This window comes from Dermacentor andersoni, chromosome 10, assembly GCF_023375885.2.
Source record: "Dermacentor andersoni chromosome 10, qqDerAnde1_hic_scaffold, whole genome shotgun sequence".
NCBI classification, from domain to species: domain Eukaryota; kingdom Metazoa; phylum Arthropoda; class Arachnida; order Ixodida; family Ixodidae; genus Dermacentor; species Dermacentor andersoni.
In genome coordinates this window covers 62,794,490-62,814,934 of record NC_092823.1, presented here as the reverse complement: position 1 = coordinate 62,814,934, position 20,445 = coordinate 62,794,490, and the positions used below count along the sequence as shown (strand labels likewise).

The window sequence follows — 20,445 nt, the reverse complement described above, 5'->3', positions numbered from 1 at the left end:
TTTCTATTTGAATCGACTTGGAGTTCAAGGAACCTTTCACGTAGCGCAGACTGACCATGCTGTTGGGATGCTCCTACAGCATTCCCGTATATATTTAGGTATATGGACATGCCACGCCTCGTTATATTACGTGCGGGTTGTATTTCCACACAATTCCATCACTAAATTTGCTCATACCTTGTCTTTCATTCTTTACAAAGTGTTTCCTCTCAATGTTGAGAATGGAGGCCCACAAGCAAATGCCATGAAACAAAACACCGACAGCGCATTCCTTCTATGTTACATCTTCTCAAACTGTAATATTAAAAGTGCGTAACAATAAGAGAAACCTGGAAATGATATAATTTTCTTTTCTGTCGCGTGGATGCCCACTAGCTCTGGTAGCGGCCTACGGAAGAGGCCGTGTGCTTACCAGAAAGCTCTCCTTCGTACCTAGCGTTCGCCGCTTAGCATTTCCGGATAAACATTACGGCTGCAAGAGCTGCAGTTGCAGGGAAGCGTGAGAAGCACTAGGGGATCTTTGAATGCCATTGCTTTCCGATCTTAAAACCACAGCTTAAGCCTCCTTAATTTTTTTACTTTGTATTTCATGGTAAACGAGGCATATATGTCTTCTTGGTTGTATTATGCCAACAGCACAACTCTATCAGTCCTCAAATATAATGACAACATCAAGTACGGAAAAAAAAACGTTGACAGTTTACAAACAAGTACACAGCCTGTAATAATAACTTGCGCCATTTGCTGTAAATATGCGACGCAATGAAAAGACAAAATCGCTTTAAAAGTATTGTTTTTGGCCAGTGCCGCTCAAGCAGTAATTGGAAGAGACGTTCTTCTGCATCCTTCCATGGAGGCTGATTATCATAAATTTAGCTGAATGTATAATTTCACTGAGTCATCAAAAAACAGTTGCAGCTTTGAAAAAAAAATAGAATTTACAAACCGCGCAAGCGCAATTTTGTTACCTAATCATAACTAAACACGACGTAAACGCAAACGCATAATTCTCCCCAAATCATCGCATTCTTTCTGCGGCGTGTACCCAATGTAGTAATACGGGGAACGAAACGCAAGAACACCTTAGTTTGAAGTATCTTTCAAGCGACCTGCGGTATGGACCATTGTTCCGGAGCCTTCCAATATCAGGTCTGTCGTGGTTGCAGAGTTCTTGCGGGGTAAAACATGTGGGTCAATCAGTTAACAGCTAAAACATAGAAATTTTCAGGAACATTGCAAGATGTTACCACAAGCACCCGCGTTAGGCGTGAAAAACACGCACACACACACACACACATTTACGGAGCCACATTTAGGCATCCATAGCCAGTAAATGTGGGCACAGCGGGGAGCATTTGGCGCCAACTTCAACTCACTTCCAGTATGCATACGGGAGTACCATATGAGAGGAAAAGGTGCCAATGTGCTGGAATTGTTGAAAAAAAATACGTTAGAAACAGAAACAAAAGATTCCATTTTAGTCAATGTGGGTGTGCATTCAGCCAGGAAGAAAAAATTTGTTTTTGTTTCTTCTTTTTTTGCTTCACCACAGTGGCAGTCGCAGATCAGCTACTGCTTTCAGCTAGGTGGTCTACTGGACCGGCTGAATTCGTACGAGTACCTCTACCTGGTTGGTCGGCTGAGAGGCATCCCCGAAAGCGATTTGAAGCCCATGATAGACAGCATCATATCAGTTGCCGACCTCACGGAGTACGCCTCCAAGGAGTGCGGACTGTACAGGTTTGCCACTCGAAATTAATTAGCTGAGAATTCTCAGGACAAGTCTGCAGAATTTTAATTTCCAACTCATCATTATTCATCAGTGTTACCGTCCATTTAGAAGCAAAACTTCCACTGTGCAATTTTCTAGTTGATTGCATATGGAAATTTAATTTTCCTGTTTTTGCCGAGTTTTCAGCTATTGCATAAGCTGCTCCATTCGGCCAAATACTCCCATTCAGCAAGCACACCCAGCCGCCTACGTTTCCACTTATCTTATTGAAGTATCTTGTGCAAGTTATTAAAATTTTGAACACACTTACTATCAGAAGGGCTTTAAGATAAACGGTACGCATTTATATTCCGTTGATTTTGTCAGTGATTTTGCTGTTGACGCGCTAATATTGTCCTACACAATTATGTACACGGTGCCTTAGTGTGCCCACGCTGTGTTCTTTTTTGTGTCAGGTAGGAATATAGTGTCCTTACATAATTATTGTTCAAATACTTCCTTCAAGTTATAGGCACCGAGTCGAATGGAAAGCATCAAAGCATATAAAATGACAGGAAATTAGCCTGACTCCAGTAAATTAGAATGGCGCTGCGGTTGCACAAGATTTCAATTTCAGATTTGAAGTTTTAAGCTCAAAATGTAAGGAATATGGCAGGCTCGCCTCCGGTTAAAATCTACCTTATGCAAAGAATGCTTCGTTGTTATAAATTATACGAGTGTGCTACTCCGGCGTGGTTACTGCTCTGGCAAAATATCTGTCCTGTGGGCCTGCGTGTATATGTATATGTATATATATAAATCAAGGGGTGGCCGGCCCCTGGTGCAAAGCAGTTTCTCAAGAAGTGCAATGATGTTACGGGTGTTACGAAGGACTTAATTTTCATTTTTTGCCAGAAGTCATCTACAATGAGCGTACATACCACATTTTCTTTTTCTTTTCTTGAGTGGCTACTTTCTTTAGTGTGTACAGCTTGGGAATCCGCCCACGAAAGCGTTGAAACAAATGTTAAAGCCTTCGTTGACCTAATGAGGAGGGTTTGGCCATTGTAAGAATAAATGTTCTAACTAAACAGTTTCATCGTCTTCTGTCAAAAGACTGGCCACGGTACAGCAACAGCAAGAACAAGAAAACGCAAGGAAATCGCGTGCAGCAAATTTAAAAAAATTTTCTGTCGTAAGTGTGCTTGAAAGGCCCAACTGCCTTTGGCCTTTGATAATTTCTCCGGCATCACAAAAGCATGGCCGCTGCCCTAACGAGTAGCCGCAGGTTATGGAATTTCGTTATTACGGGCCGGACGTTCAACACTAGTGCTGGAATAATGTATATCTTCTTTTTCCTCTATCACATTGCACTATCTATCACCACTCACATCAAGATGGTCCGAATCATAGCCTATCCTAGGTGCTGCCCAGACAACCTAATGGAACTAATTTAGAATAGAGTAATGAAGTTGCCGAGGACCTGCTCTTATGCAGAAGGCGCATGCTTTTTTCCTGGAGTGTAAGTGCTAGACGTCGTCTGCTCACTCCCTGCCTCACGACAGGGCATGTTTGGAAGCTCCATTTTTCCACTCTTTCAGTAACCATAACGATACATAAAGCAACATTCATCGCCTATTTTGACGTGAGAAGTGCTTGTCATTTCGCGATTGCGAATAGAGCGCTGTTTCTTGCCTCACAGCGGAGGAAACCGCCGGAAGCTGTCCATCGGCGCAGCGTTGTTGGGTCTGCAGCCGTTCATATTTCTCGACGAACCCTACGCTGGCGTGGACGTGGTGTCTCGAAACAAGATCTTCCGAGCCATCGCTGAGATCAAGAAACGCTCGCGGACCACTTTCGTGCTCACGTCGCACAAGTAAGTACTGCGACATCTAAGTGGAAACAATAAACAATAAATCTAAGGTGAGCATAGCGGAAAATTGTTGTTGTGGAGAACGCCAGCTTTTCTACCTGAAAGGACATAAAGTGCTTTTGGATTTAAAATGCAATACATAAACACATTGCTTAATGCGCGGACGTGTACACGTTATCGAGATTTATGCATCAATGCGTTCAACACCCTTCAGTCGTCGATGTAACTCCCTTCTTCGAGCAAAGTCACACCTTATATGTGGTATACACCCTTATGATAGGGTGTTTGGGCCAAAAAGGGTGCGGACAGGTCTAGACGTGTGTGTAAATGCAGAAAACATCCCTTAAAACACCCATAAGGGTGTTCAAATGTTTAGTGTGCACCGATGTCACCAAATACTATCAGCGGCGCAAGACGCCACCAACACGACAAGCGTGATTGCTGCAGCCGTTCAATCCTCCTTGCGACAGCAAATGCCAAACAAATCGTGATAGACTTATCGGGGACTATTACGTATGTCAGATTCCGGAAATCAGTGGGTCGTCATGGCTACCCAATGCGTCAGCCGGTACGCGAATACGAAAGCCCTGCCTAAAGGAATTCCGACTGATTGGCAAAAATCTTCGTCCACAACATCCTTCTACGACATTGTGCCCTAGAAGTATTCATCACTGATCAATAAACGACCTTTATAGCAGACCTTACCCAAGCCATTTTGCAATGCACGCCCACAAGCCACAGGAACTTAACTACCTAGTGCCCGGAGACGAACGGTCTTACGGAGTGGTGAACAATACCCTCGCCTACATGTAAGTAATGTACGTCGACGTCAAGCACGAGACGTGGGATGCCGTCTTTTCATACGTAACCTTCACTTACACATGTCAGTCGAAGAAACAACGCTGATCACGCGTTGTTGATCAACGCGTAACCCAGCTCTTCAAGCTGGTTTACGAAAGGAACCCGGCGACTACTCTGGATGTCATGCTGCCACACATCACAGACCATGAAAAATTCGACATCGCCGCCTATGCAGAGTCGACCACGAACCACGACTACTCGCCCACCTGCGCATGAAGCACCAGCAAATGACGGACCACCAATAATACGATACGTCAACGAGAACATCGTGAGAAACTTCTCCGATGATACTTCGGACCTTGCCAGGTCATACAACTGATTGGCGCTGTGGACTACGGGCTCCTGCCAAACGGCATTGCTGAATCACAGCGCCAGTACTCGCGACCCCACGTAGTTCACGTTGTGAGCTTTGAGCCCTTCCACGTGCGCTCAGCAACTCTAGGAGTTCCTTTTAATGTGTTTTTTACTGTGTCAACTTAAGTTTCCTGTGCTCCTGTTTACAGCATCGAGACAACGCTTTATGAGAGGGGAGATTCACACATGCGCTTATCTGTCCTTTTTTCGACCTCTGTATTTCACCAGCTGACAAATTGAGATTATCGCTCATCGCAAGCCTCGCCTGCATTATACTCGAAAATTATCGTTCATTATATCTGTTGGGTATCCTCTCGCGGAACATCGTTCAATCAGTTTGTATGCGCAACGCACATGGGGTTACACTTTTTTGAAGCTATGCGAGCACAAATAACTACAATGGGACCTTCGATTAGCGACGTCTAAAAGCCGGCGTACTTGACCCGTAGGTCAAATTTTTGGCGATCGCCAACTGGGCTCCCCGCTGTCGTCGGGCTTCGAGTGTCGCTTGCTATAGGGGCATAGGTTCGCCCGATAAGGAAGATGGTCTCGAGATAAGCTCTTTTTGCCACTCTGCCCTTAGCCGTTACTACAACATTGCAGTATGACGACGATGGTGCGTCGACAATGGCATGAGGACAATGGGATTAAGACCGTGAAATCACTACTACAATTTGGCGACAATATAATGACCTAAATTGCTTGACAGTGACGCTGTGCTGACGGCGCAATCGCGGCATTGCCATGACGATATAATAAAGAGGACGGAGAGATGACTACGGATTCACAATAAAGTTCTGGCCATGACATCTCAAAGACGGCGGCGTGCAGAGGGCCATATGACAACGCAGGGGCGACGAGGTGATGAGGACGGAAGTTAATGGCGACATGGCTACGAAAAATGACCACATTGGCATGAAAGTTGCGAAATGAGCATGCCGGAATGACAAAGGCGGAGTGGGTGAAAACAGTGGTGAACAAAAAATAAAGTGCAATCAACAATGACTCTTACAACATCATAACAATCGTTTACAACATCTTAAATTGTTTTCATCGATTCTTAAAAGCAACAACATAGCGATATGCATACACATAAAGTAGAAACGAAACCTAATCTAAGTAGTTACACATACTGGTTTTCGTAAAGAGCACTTTAGAATTCGCTTATCGGCAGTGAACGAAAGCAGCCAGGTAAGGAATTTCATACTTCTATTGTTCGGGGAAAGTAGATGTACTTGAAAGTATTTGTACGAGCATAGCAAGGGTTAGAATCAAGCTCGTGGAAGTTACGCGAGCAAGAAGGCTTGGTGAAAGATATGCAAGCTGTGTTTGAAGTAAGATAGGACTTGTTAAATATGTTGTGCAAAACTTTTAATGATTCCACATCACGACGTACAGAAAGTAATATTAGTTTCAGCGTAGGGAGTGCAGACGAGGGTGAAAATAGCGATCATACCGGTGAAAAATGCAACGGATGGCTTTTTCCTGAACTGCTTCTAGTTTGATTACGTTGTTTTGGTTATGGGGTGACCAGACTGTTGCGGTATAATAGGTAACAGGGCGAACAAGAACTTTATACATTAAGAGTTTAGTTGCCTTCGGAGCCTTTTGCATAGTACTACGTAGGCATCCGAGATGACGTTTTTGTTTGCTTCACATTTACTGGCATATTAACGAACATCTATTCCAGCACACATCTCTAACTGCTGGTTAGCTTATCTTCTGCACACATCACAGCTGAAAAAGAATATCATGGCCATTCCAAAATACCGTGGACTCTAGCAGAATGCAGCGTTGGCATCGTAGTTTTTGGCATCAGTTCTGGCGTTCCAGGCCAAGGATGCTCTTAATAATTCACATCGTCTTTAGTGTAACATTCTCTTCTGTATATGTATTTGAGACTTCTAACGCACTAATCATTCCAAGTCTTTAGAACTGTACCGTCCATTGAATGACCCTTTGTATGTTTCAATACTGCGAGATACGGTACATTGCTTAAGTTTCAAATATTTACCTAGTCAATTTCAGTCTAATTAGCAAAGTTTCCAGTTTTGTAGTTTCCCATAAAATGAAAATCTAGCGCTGCAGAACTCTGTGCACATTCCATTCCAAAGTTAATTTCGGAACCTGGGGCTCCCATTCCATTCCGAATATATTAACATGTGAAATGCATCAGTAATCACTCCAACTTAGGTGTTGCGACTCCGCGACTCCGATTGGCGATGACACGATAGAAGTATGCATCCGCTTGTTGCCTAATATTCGACGGGCATGGAAGACTTCCCGTAGGTATCCTTTTTCAGCCGCACTCAGAAAAAGTATATTGCATGATGACACCAAAAATGCCTGGCCACAACCACGAAATCTTATACGCACTGCGATGAGGAGGAAGCTGTCCTGCCAATAATGATATCATATGAGTGAGAAGACAGGTATTAAAGACAAACATTCAGATAAAAGCGTACCTCCTGTAAACGAAAGTTTCATCCAGAGGTCCGCATGTATATGAGATGAATACCAGCTGCAATCTGATCTGGTCGGTGGAATATTTCATTTGGTAGAATGATTTATAAAAAAAATTAAATAACTTGTGTCCATCTCGAAGTGCTTGGCACCCTCATCTTTACCATATTTATCAATATGTTTTGAAATTTCAAGCAAGGAAATAAAGATAACGAGCAATTGAGACCTAAAGATTACTTTATCGGGCTGCTGCGCTTGAGGACCGACTTTCGATGCCGCCATCGAGTGCGTAAGTTATTCTTTTTCTTAAATAAATAAGTTTTATGCGGCAATCCAGCAGCGGTAGCAGCCATATTTAGAAACGTTTGAGTGGTTTCGGGAGGAAACCTTGGCTATGACAACATAACAGTGACTTCATTCGAATGGGGTTTGCTACCGTAACACTTTGCTGCGTACGGCCTTGAATACACGCAGCATGGACGAGTGCGAGTTCTCCTGCGATCGGCTCACGATCATGGTCGAAGGCAGCATGATGTGCCTAGGCACAGTCCAGCACCTGCGAGAAAAGTTTGGTCAAGGCTACCGTCTCGAGTTCTTGCTCAAACACACGGCTGTAGCAAGCGCGCCCATGCTGAAGAAGGCTGTTGAGCAACTCTTCGCCGGAATTGAACTCAAGGATGACCACCAGGTACTGCGGACTCATTCGTTAACCTTTACCAGGGAAAAGGGGCGTTAAGCTGGCACGTATATATATATATATATATATATATATATATATATGCAGGGTTTGTCAGGGGTGTAGTAGGACTGATTTCTTTCCTGCCACCAGGTCGTGAATGAGGGGGATGCTACTGTGCTGGTTGGGTGGTGGGGGATCTTAGCGGCAAGCGCACCAGTCGCCAGTTGTCTGCAAGCCTTCACAAAGTGCAGATCGAGTTGAAGGTGAACGCCTTTCAACGTGCCGATTCACCTACACAATGAATCATTTGTTAGAGCAGCTTTACGCACTGAAGTTTTGCGTCAAACTGGCAAAATTGTGGGTGAGACCCATGACATATTTAACACTGCTTATGGTAGTGATGCCATGGGTCGATCAAGTGCTTTCGAGTGGCACAAATAGTTTCGGGAGGGAAGAGAGCAAGTTGAAAATTAGCAATGGTCAAGACGCCCTTCAATCGCAAAAAGGAAGAAAACCTCAGTGAAATTGCGAAATCTTTTTAACTCTGACCGCAGATTGAGTATGCGGATGATATCAGAAAAGTTAAGCTTGCCAAGAAGTGTTGCGCACGAAATTGTGACCGAAAACTTCGTATTGAGAAACGTTTGTGGAAAATTAGTCCCTAATGTGTTGACCGATGAACTAAAACAAAGACTTATCATGAGTTGTCGAGAACTTCTTGTGTTCGTGACAATCCAAATTTTCTCGAAAGTGTTATCACCAGAGACGAGTCGTGGCGTTTTGACTGCGACCCCATGACAGCGCGACAAAGCTCTGAATGACCCACCCCCTCACCTCGCCCGAAAAAGCCCGCTTGAGCAAGTAGAAAATGAAATTGACGTTGATAATCTTTTTGTACTGCAAAAGAGTGGTTCACAGAGAATTTGCATCGCCTAGTCAGACTGAATGCTGCATTCTACGTGGAAGTACTTGAAAGACTGAGAAATAGACTCGCTGTCGTCCGTCCAGCAATCGCTGGATCATTGAGGCTCCATCAAGACAATGAGCCGAGCCACACTGCCTTTGCTGTCATGGATCTATTGAACAAACATAGCATCGAACAGCTTCCCCAGCCACTTAGAGCCCAGATCTTGCTCCTTCAGACTTCTACATCTACCCCCCACTGAAGAAGGTTATGAAAGGATAGCACAATGGCTCGGTTCAAGCGATTCAACAGGCCGTAACCAGGAAGCTGAAGAGCATTCCAGTATCTGCGTTCTAGGGAGCCTTCAGTGACTGGCAAGAGGCGCTGGAAAAGTTGTGTTGATTTATTTATTTATTATTTATTTATTTATTTATTTATTTATTTATTTATTTATTTATTTATTTATTTATTTATTCACTACTGTAAGCCTATTCAGTCCTATCCAGGAAAGGCCATACGAGGTACAAGGACTCCACGTTAACGAAGAACAAAGAAAAAAGCATGATACATTGGGAGCATAGACGATAACGACAATAAAGCAATGAATGGGCTGTAGAAGTGGCAGATTTTGAACACTATGAAGTCGACGTCTCAAAATTGTGATGAAAGAAAAAAATTGCTGCCCTACTGCTTTCCAGAAAAACAATATATATATATATATATATATATATATATATATATATATATATATATATATATATATATATATATATATATACATACATAGTTTTCTCGTTGTTTTGCGCTCGTTAGATACGCTTATCTCACGTACATGCCTACGGACGGTAATGGTCAATGTGCTTGGTAGCTACAAGTACGACGACCATGATGACGACAATAGTGGCATCGTTATTACATTTAGTGCAACTACCTTACTAGTACCATTAAACAATATTGACAACAGTGGTGGGCAGTTCTGTGTGAGCATTGCCGACACTGCCGACGCTATACTTTATCTCCTCTATATAACGTCTTGGAAGATACGGTCATAACGCAGAAGGCCATTCACACATAGGACACTATGAAAACTGGTAAAGTAGCGCATAACTTGGCTTGCTACTGGTATGATTGGACATTCTTGAAGCTAACTACAACTGTCGTAAAATTTTACAAAATTTTTCCCAGACGCGGTAGGCACCAATGCTGCACGCGTGCACTTTGAAACAAGACGCAAGCAGAGTGTATAAAATACACACATAGGCACTTTTAAAGTGCGATTTCTTGCAGTACTTTTTATAGGAATTATTTTTGTGTGTGTTTCTAATGTTGAACGCTTGTATTGCTGAGGTCTGGTGAGCATTTTAAAAAATTGTTTACATCTTGTTTACACAAAAAAAAAGATTCGTGCGCCTTGATAGTTGGTTAGTACAAGTACCAGTCAAAAGCCATCTTGGTCAAAACATTCATAAAGGTATTCGGCTAATTATAAACATTTCCAATTGACTGCAATCTAAGTGTCGATTGGCGCTACTAAAGGCAAATGCCCGTAGTTTACTAAATAAAACTGATGGCTTTAACTTCTTGTGGATAGCCACGATCCATCTTTGGATTGTGTAACCGAAACTTGGCTCAGCGTTGTTATTTCCGATGTTGAATGTTTGCCTTCAGGGCTACACGGTTCTACGGAGAGATAGGCCGGTTGGGCAAGGTGGTGGCGCGGAGCTCTTTTTTCGAAACGGCATCAAATATTGCGTACTTCCAGAACTCCCAAATATTGAATCACTTTGGCCCGAAGTTAAAATCGGTGGTTTGGTCGTTGTTTAGGGTGCGATATACCGCCCGCCCAGCTCTGGTGATCTTTTCTATCGTTTGTAAATACATAGTTAAACACAGGTTCCATTGTTGTGGTTTGATACTGTGTAGTGATTTTAATGTCCCGAGTATAAACTGGGCCTCTCATTCTGTCGATGACCGTGACAAATTACTACGCGAGTCGTTGATTGTCTTGGCTACTTCATTCGACTTAACTCAGGTTGTCACGGTTCCTGCACGCGAAGATTCCATTTTTGATCTTGTCTTTGTGAATGGCCACTTTTATGTCATGGTTTGGAATGTGAAATAACTGACGGTCTTTCCGATCACAAAACAGTCTTCGTTACGTTTAAACTGGCTACTCACAACATAGCACCTGTTTTCAATATTGTATTGAATTTTAACTGTGCAGATGGCATTGCTATTACTGATTTACTGGCAACAGCCTTTGATCAATTCTTCACTTCCAGTGCCCACTGTGACGTCAATACTTTACTTGAGTAGTTCTACCATACTGTCCAAGAGGTAATTTTAACATTTGTTGCAAAGAAATGCATAAAACGTAACTTGAAACCCGCCTGGTACTAAAGGTGTATCATGCAACTTGCTCGTCTAGTAAAACAGATTCCCAAGCATCGGAACTCCCCGCAAACAGCCACCATCATTTTTTTTACTAAGTTCACTGAAGTCAACATTAAACGCTAACATACGTGATACAACAGACTGCTTTGTGATAACAATACACTGGTTACGCTCATGAAAGTGAACCCAGCGAAATTTTGGAAATCTATTTACCCTTTATCCCCAGTTTCATCTACAATTATTACAGACGAGCAACCATGTTCTGATCCTCCTTCTATATCTCAAGCATTTGGAAACTGCTTTACATTGGTCTCTGTCTCTTACGAATGTGCTAACCCTAGCTCCAGGGCACACGACATGTTGGAGTCCATTTCTGACATCCGAATTTCCCTAGCAGGGGTTCCTAAGGTACTGCTTAATACTGAGACAACCAAACCTAATAGACCTGATGGTGTTCCAAATGAATTTTTTAAGGTTACTCGGAATGGGTTTCACGTCACCTAACCATCGTTTACCGAAAATCGATTGACTCATGCAGCGTTCCTCGTCTCTCGAAAGTTGCCACTGTTATCCCGGTTTTAATTTGGCAACAAACAGATGCTTTCTAGCTACTGGCAAATTTCTTTAATTAACACATGCTCTAAGTTATTAGAGCGCATCATTCATAAGCGTATCAGCAGGGTTTTAGCTTATAATTGCGTTATCTCTATGTAGCAACATGGTTTCCGTGCTGGCCACTCAACTTTCCAGCAGCTCATTGAATTCACTCATGCCGTTGCGTTCGCACTAAACCCTCGTGGACAGATAAATGCCGCCTTTGCAGATTATGCGAAAACATTTGATACCGTCTTTCACAGAACACTTCCTGTTAAACTACGCTCGGTTCCTAAATATGACAAACTACTTGACTGGCTGAATAGCTATTCGTATTCGAGGTCTCAGATTGTTTCGTTTAACAACCCTCACTCGTCGTCAGCTACCGTTAATTCAGGTGTTCCCCGGGGCTCGATTTTGGGGCCAATACTACAATATACATTAACGATTCGGCCGAAGTCATTAGTAACATCCGGGTCAAACCGTATCTGTGCTGACGACTGTGTGCTTTATACATACGTTACTAGCTTTGAAGACCAACTCCAGTTAAATAGCGTTTTTTTCTTCGTTTTGCCGCTTGAGCTGTTCCTGACAAATGTCGAATAATTATATAAAGAAACAGTTTCGATGGCTTATTCAAATAAAAAAATAGGCTTTGTATTTCGCCTACAGTAACGAAAAGAAATACGCTGAGTACGTCAATGAATCTAAGTATCTTGGAGTCACTTTCACGACTAACTTAAAAAACCAGCTTCGTGACAAGATGCGATGAACTAACTTAAAATGGCACAAGCACGTTGACCTCATCTCTTCAAAAGTGCTTCAGAGGCTTGGCTACGTCAAACGCACGCTGAAAAATTCCACAAAAGAGTGCAAATACACAACGTATAAAACGCTAGCTTGACCCCCCCATCTTTCAATACGCCTCTATAATTTGGTCCCCTCACCATAAATGCGACATAGGTAAACTTGAAGCTGTACAAAAAAAGCGATACAATTTATATAAGGCAGGTACGATGGCCATTTCTCTCCCTTCTCCATGCTCAGCTATTATCCCTACAGTCGCTGGCTCAGACACGCACATGCGATCGTCTTATCATGCTTCACGAAACTGTCAGTTGTGCTGTTCATGTCTGCGTGCCTGTGTCTTTCTTCACCTGCTGTGTGCGCAGAAGCAGGCGCACTGATTCGATTAACATTGTCCTGCTTAGGTCGCTACTGAACTGCTTTCAATTTTTTTTCCTTACGTCAACAATTTAATTGTGGAACAAGCTTGATGAATTCGTTAGACGACTACCCACGGGAAAATTTTGTGCAGAAGTTATGAAATATATATCGTGTTAGTATCTGTTAGCATTCTTAACCTCTATCTGCATTCTGTAAGCCTGCTTTGCCTCCTTTGTATGGTCACCTAACTTGTTATATTCTGCAAACGTGTTCTTGTGTCTTCTAAGCTTTGTATTTACCCACCCGTGCTACGTCTTGTATAGAGACATCAATATTTGTATATAAATGACTTGCGAAAGGAAACATACGTGAATTCAGTCGCAGATACGAAAGCCTGCATAGCAACCTGTAGATTACGTGGCCGGTGAACGGTAACTTATTTTCCTACCTAACAAAAAAATTTTTTAGAGGTATTCCTGAAAAATATTTCGTTTACTGCCATTCTGTCGTTTATTACTGATAGAAGACTAGTTTGTTCATGTCGGGAATTTGTAAGCTTCTTTTTTTTTAACAAGAAAGAGCGGCGAATACTAAAGTTCAAACATATAAAAATCCAGACATAAAAAGGGTTGAATGTCTGAGTGAAGGAATTAGGTTTAGCTCCCATTTCCACTCATCCCATATAATAAATGACCAAAGCATGCATTTCTACATAAAATCCTCTGTGTTTCGTACGGAATAATATTGAGGGTTACGGGAAATATGTCCTTTTTTATACAGATGGCGCAAATTTTACGTTAGCTTTACAAACCCTCGTGCCCTTGGGCGTTGCATCAACGCATGTTGTTTGTCACCCAGAACCTGCTCTGCTATCACCTGGCACATAGAATACCTTGGAGCAAGCTGTTCACCAAGGTCCTGCACCTCTATAAAGACTTCGAGCTTGAACACGCTCTCGTCGGAGAGAACACTCTGCAAGATATCTTCTTGAACTTCGCGAAAACGACAGGAGCGCCTCGCATTCCAGTAGCCTACGTCAACCCTGCTGCCAGCGCAACGGCGAGCGGAACGGCGAGTGGAGCGGCGAGCGGTGCGCCGAGCGGAGCGGGGAGCGCGGCGACGACTTGAGCAGTGTCACGGTGACAGGCACGGCACAGCAGCTCCGCCACCTGGGGCCTAAAACTGACTCCGGTTTCAAGAAGATGCTCCCTATGGGAAGCAATAAAGGTCTTTGTGACATCAAGTGCTAAGCGCTCGGTACTGTCGGTCTCTCTTTATGAGCACCGTTCTGTGCCAGACTCAAACGGTCTTCTGGAGGTCAACAGAGTAATAATTGGGCGATGCTTTTACATTCTGAGCATATGGTGACGATTATGTTTCAACTGTGTTGGTTTCCCGTGTGCGGCAGCATTCGATTGGGGGCGAACTGCCTAAACGCTCAGTCGCTTAGGTTTAGCTGCACCCTAAAGAACGCCAGGTGGCTAAAACTAATCCGAAGTCGCCCACTACGCTGTACCTAGTGGTCATAACATCTCTTTGGCATGTAAGGCCCAAACGCCTAACGTTTTTTTTTTGTTCTTGTTGACATTGCCACGTACGCAACAAAGGGAATGAGGCCAAAGTGGCAGCCAGATGAAATTGAACACAGATATTTTATGTAGGAATACCGAAGAGAAGAAATATTCACAAACTACTGCCAAAAGAACAAGAAGAAGACTTGATTGGCAAGCAAGACAGAAAAATCTGGAAAATAACAATAATTAGGAATTAATTATTGGAATAAGTATAACGCACAACTGCAGCTTTAGTTTTTCCATATCATGCAAATTCAGCAAGCTAGTCGTCCTACCGCCTTCATCGTTCAACTTTCGTCAATTTTTCTTCGTCATTGTATTGTAATCGCACTATCGCTATTCAACCGTGATTATGTCGCCCATCGCGCGCCGTTATAGTCCGACACGCAGTCGTTACCAGGCCTTACTTGCCAGGTCATCGTCGTCATAATGCCGTCGAAGTCATGCCATCATCGCCACTCCAGCTTCATCATCCGGCTCCCATCACGCCGTCATCTTCATGTCATCGCTGTCACACAGGTTTCGTGAAGCAGTCGTCACGCCATTGTCAACATACACATGTCGCTTTTCGTATCGTTGTCAGCATGCCGCCTGAGTCGTTCCATTATCATCATTGTAACTTTGACGTCGTACCAGTGTCATCATGCCATCCTTATCACTCTATTGTTTCACCATCGTCATCACGTCGCTATCGTCATCCCATTGTGGGCATGCAGTGGTCGTCATACGACCTTCGTCGATCCATCGATACCATTCCATCTTCGTTATTCTATGGTTATTAGGCTATCGCAATTCAATGAAGATTAAGTCGTGATCCTGCCATCCCACACAGGATCCTGTCCCACAGACGCTATCATACGTCCGTTGCCATGTCATCGCCGTCATGCTATCTTGGTCCTCTCATCGTCATCATTTTCGACTCTTCGTCCAGCTTCCAGCATACCGCCGTCGTTGTCAGGTTCTCATCGTTATAACATCGCCATAAATAATTAATTGACATCTCATTGACGTGACGCTGTCGTCGTTATGCGCCTCCGTCGTTCGATTGATATCATTCCATCTTCATCCTTCTATCCTCACTGCATCAGCGTCATACAGTCTTCATCACACATCCGTGCTCGTGGGCGACCTTGGCAAGCAAATCCTCCATCTAAGTAGGACGATATCAGAGTACGTTGCACGCTCTGTAGCCTAAGCTACGAAAGCCTGAATTACGACCACCCGTGATAAATGGACAGTTTACGAATGTCGCCTGTCACTACATTGCTCGATCGCAATTCGCATTAGTGTCGATATTCATCGTGAGATGGCTATCGTAATATTTTTTTACGTAATAATTTAGGTAATGATTCATCACTTACACCACCTTTGTTTTCTCACCGACGCCCTTGTCATACAGTGGCTTTAGGGCTTCTAATCCGGACGCGTACGTGGACGCCGGTGTCTTGTCCCACAGTCACAGCTGTATAAACCGGTACCTCAGGCACAACGTGCATTTCCTAAAACGAAAAAAAAAATACGGGTTACTGGTTGAAATACAACAAAAGGAAACTGCTATCTTTTGATTCCCGTGAACTCAAGCTATCTTTTTATATAAATTCATTACTAATTTTATTTCAACAATTCGCAACTGCGTTCGATGTCGCGTTGCCGGCTGTTTACTAATAGGGGACACCGAGCACGCCGCTGCACGCCATCGCTGAGCGAAAACTTTTCTGAAAGTTTTCTTCAAGCCCGATATAATGAAGGGATTAACTTCTGGACCAAATAACAAATCTTGTTGAAATTTTCTGGCATGATTTGTCTTCTTACGATGACAATAAATTTTAAACTTCTTCACCTTGACCAAAAGAAAGAAAAAGACTTGTCATATTGAGCAGCTCAGCTTTTGCAACTTTGTCGGTCACGGGGGTTAACTCGTCGAGGAACAACTTAAATGGGCCCCATGGGTTTGGGCGTCTCAACTGTTTAAAGGAAATGCTGTGCTCCCAAGCAAACGTCGTGGGATCTTCGCCGAAGGGTGTGCTTCCGAAAGCAACGCTGCCGTAAGAACGCTCATGAAATGATTTGGTCTGGTTCCCTAGGGAAATGGCACAACAACAAGAACAAATCATTCCACGAGCATTCTTATGGCAGCGTTTGCTTTGATCTGTGGGTGCGCGCACAAGGACTGTCCTTGTCGTCTTTCTTTTTTTTTCTGCCCGTTTCCTCCTACACGCGTGAAGTTGCTGACCCGCTGCCATCATGACTCAACTACCCGTCTTTCCTTCGTTGTCTCTGTCGATCCCTTCACAAAGTAAGACGCGCGAAAGCCAAATGCTTGCATTTGTATCGGCGTCCCCGCCTAACGAATTCCTTACTGATCGCGTGATAATGCCTTTCCATTGCCATTGAATAAGACAAGCAATATAGGCATGCACTCTATCGAATTACACATTTTCCCGAGGTGTCCGCTATTGGGGTTAGCCACAGTGGTGCATGCCATTTGGTGCGCAATCTTGTATTGCTTCAAAAGTTATTGCTGAGCTTATTCATCGTTACCTCTAGCTTCTGATTCTTTTCCTACAATCCCGCAAGAATTATGGGTCTTATTTCACCAGCCCTCAAGTAATCATGTATATTTGCTTTTTTTACCTTGGAATTCTTTCTTTTCTTCTTTGTAATAGACCTACTGCAAAGACAATGTTCTTCTCTTTCTGTCTTTTTCTACTGTTAACTAAACATTCATAATAAATAATGGGAACTGTCAATCATTACCGCTTTTATTCGTTAGAGTAGTTTTCCTCCCTCTGTCCCTACCTGACTTGATATTCTTATACCGCGCGCTCTTCGCCAATCTCGCGCTGTGGGTATGTGTCATTCCAGGATGTCATCATCATCATCTCTCCCAACAATTGAGCTATGTGCGCAGGCGCTCGCAAATCTCGCGCTTAACCTAGCCTGATTGATCCCTGATTGGGCCTAATGGAGCAATCATTCGACTATCAGCCCAATGTACAGCGCGCGTCTTCATTGATGGTATCCGTCATCACTTTAAGTTCAAGATTTTATTCCCGTGCGCTCATGAACTAATATTAGGTTGGCACTTTCGTCAGCGTCCGCTTTAATCTCTTGCCCTCAACGTGTAGTCCATATGACCAAGCCAGTTCATTCCAGTGGAAGTGCCGATGAGCCATGACTGCGTTTTCTCACTGCTTCCCATTCTGTACTGTCTCCCGGCCACGAGCAAATCACAAGTCTCTCTTCTACGGACATCACCAATGGCGACGTGTTCATCACTCCTTACGGTCGCTGTCTTGCCCGTGGGATTGCATTCGCTTCCTGCCTGGTGCGTTTCAAAGAAAGCTCTGTATTAATCATCGCTTTAAACGCGACCGCTTAGACAATCCTCCTACCTCAAGGCTCCGCATTGACCTGTTATGTTGATACCCAACTAGTCTCCCTGCTTCCTCTTGCCGCCTCGCAAGCTCTTCCTCAACATGACTAAATCTGCTTCATCTGCCCTTGTTTCCGTGATAAGTCCTGACCTTACTGCTCCTCAAAGCGAAGCGTTGCTAAATTGCTCACGAAGCACCAGGCCCCCTTTGATATGGATAGTTCGTCAGTCGGACAGACTTCTGTCGCCTTCCATCGTATCGACACCGATGGCCAGACTATTGTTTTCCGTCGTCCCTACCGAGTCCCTTTGGCCGAACGCAAAATCATCGAGGAGAACGTCGCCGATATGCTGAAAAGAAAGATCATACGTCCCTCCGCCAGTTCTTGGTCATCACTCGTCGTTCTAATGCCGAAGAAGGATGGATCGGTACGATATTGAGTTGACTACGGCGCGCTAAACAAGATCACCCGTAAGGATGCATATCCCATGCCTGGTATCGATGACGCCCTTGACTCTTTGCAAAGCGCGCAATACCTTTCCAGCCCTGATCTTCGCTCCGGATATTGGCAAATTCCAATCTACGAAGTGGACAAAGAAAAGACCGCCTTTTCTACTCCGGATGGTCTTTCCGACTTTACCGTACTGCCTTTCGGTCTGTTCAATGCTCCCGCCACATTTGGAAGAATGATCGACATTGCTCTTCGCGACCTCAATTGGAAAACTTGTCTATGTTACCTCCACGACATCGTCGTGTTTTCTTTGACTTTCGCTGACAATCTGCACCGCTTAGATGAAGTGCTCACATGCCTTTCTAATGCCGGACTTCAACTAAACACGAGGAAGTGCCGTTTCGCTAGCACAACGATTAAAGTCCTGGGTCATCTCGTTAGCACAGACGGCATCCAGCCCGATCCGGACAAAATTTTCGCAGTGCTCAACTTTCCACGCCCACTTCGTGCAAAACAAACTGCGCAGCTTCATTGGACTCGCCTCATACTTTCGACGTTTTAACCAGAACTTCGCCAGCATTTCCTCACCCCTCCACAAGCTCCTTGCAAGTTCCAGTTCCTTCGATTGGAACAAACAGTGTGAAGCCGCGTTACAAGAACTCAAGCGCGCACTAACATCCCCACTTGTTCCTTGTCATTGTGATGAGAAGGCGCCCACATTACTGCATACTGACGCCGGTGGTCAAGGAATTGGTGCCGTACTGCTGCAGCGCTACCACGAATTTGCGAAAAGGTTGTTGCATATGCAAGCGGCGCTCTCCCTTCCGCGGAAATAAGTACTCGATAACCGAACAACAGTGTTTGGCTGTTGTCTGGTCCATTCAGAAATTTTGCCCGTATCTCCACAGTCGACATTTCACGGTTGTGACCGACCATGTGGGTTGTCGTAGGTTGTCGAGGATCAAAAACTTGTCTTGATTCCTTGGCCGCTGGATGCTCCGATTGCAAGCATATGATTTCGATGTCATATATAAGTCCGGAGGGAAGCACCAAGATGCCGATACTCTTTCACGATGCCCATTACCACCATCATCGGAGCACATCACATCACCTTGTTAAACTGGCCGCATGGAGGACGCATCGTCTATTACACCAATTTCTTCCTTGACTCCATCAAACCACCCTTCAGTGGTTTCCACTCACCAGCGCGCCGATTCTTATTGCCATGGTATCATCAATCGCCTTAGCGGTGTTTCATCTCCACCCAATGCCAGGTTACCGAAACAGCTCAAACTGTTCAAGTTCGAAGACGACGTGCTCTACCGGTACACTTTTTCACCCGGAAGGCCATCGATGGGTTCCCCTTCTACTGCGCTCTCTTCGCGCTGCAGTTCGGCAGACCTCACATGATGACCCTACGTCAGGCCACTTGAGTTACCGCAAAACACATGAGCGCATACGCAGCCGATTCTTTTGCCCAGGCCTTTCCACGAGCATAGCTAGATATGTTGCCTCATGCACGCTTCGCCAACACCATAAGCGACCTAATACTGCTCTGGTCGGGACGCTACAACCACTTCCTTGTCCAGCAGAACCCTTCTCTGTTGTCGGCATTGACCTTTTCGGGCTGCTCCCACCTACTCCAGACGGCAACGAATTGATCGTCACTGCTGTTGACCAGTTGACCGGGTACGCTGAAACGGCCTCAATACGTTCAGGAGCTGCCTTAGAAGTAGCGGCCTTCTTCTTGCAGGGTATCTACTTACGTCACGGGGAGCCTCACGTTCTTTTGAGCGACCGAGGCAAGGCATTTCTCTCAAGCACTCTTAATCAAGTTCTCCAAGCGTCCAACACCGTGCACCAGACAACGTCTAGCTACCACCCTCAAACCAACGGCCTAACAGAGCGATTTCATCGCACGCTATGCGATATGCTATCAATCTATATTCAACCAGACCATCATAACTGGGATGGGATTCTCCCATTTGTTGCATTTGCATGCAACACGTCTGTTCAACGGACCACCGGATACTCTCCGTTTTT

The 20,445-nt window shown here is 44.3% G+C and overlaps 1 protein-coding gene across 1 annotated transcript in view; it reads left to right on the top strand.

Moving 5' to 3' along the window:
- The window catches only part of LOC126543861 (phospholipid-transporting ATPase ABCA3-like), a 46,885-nt gene extending 32,635 nt beyond the window's left edge, over window positions 1-14,250 (top strand). Inside the window, exons 5-8 of the mRNA XM_050190993.3 lie at window positions 1,553-1,740; window positions 3,414-3,587; window positions 7,737-7,950; window positions 13,859-14,250. Of these exons, the coding sequence (XP_050046950.3) occupies window positions 1,553-1,740; window positions 3,414-3,587; window positions 7,737-7,950; window positions 13,859-14,128 (846 nt within the window). The 3' untranslated portion in view covers window positions 14,129-14,250. The remainder of the gene's footprint in view (window positions 1-1,552; window positions 1,741-3,413; window positions 3,588-7,736; window positions 7,951-13,858) is intronic.
- The last annotated feature ends 6,195 nt before the right edge of the window (window positions 14,251-20,445 follow it).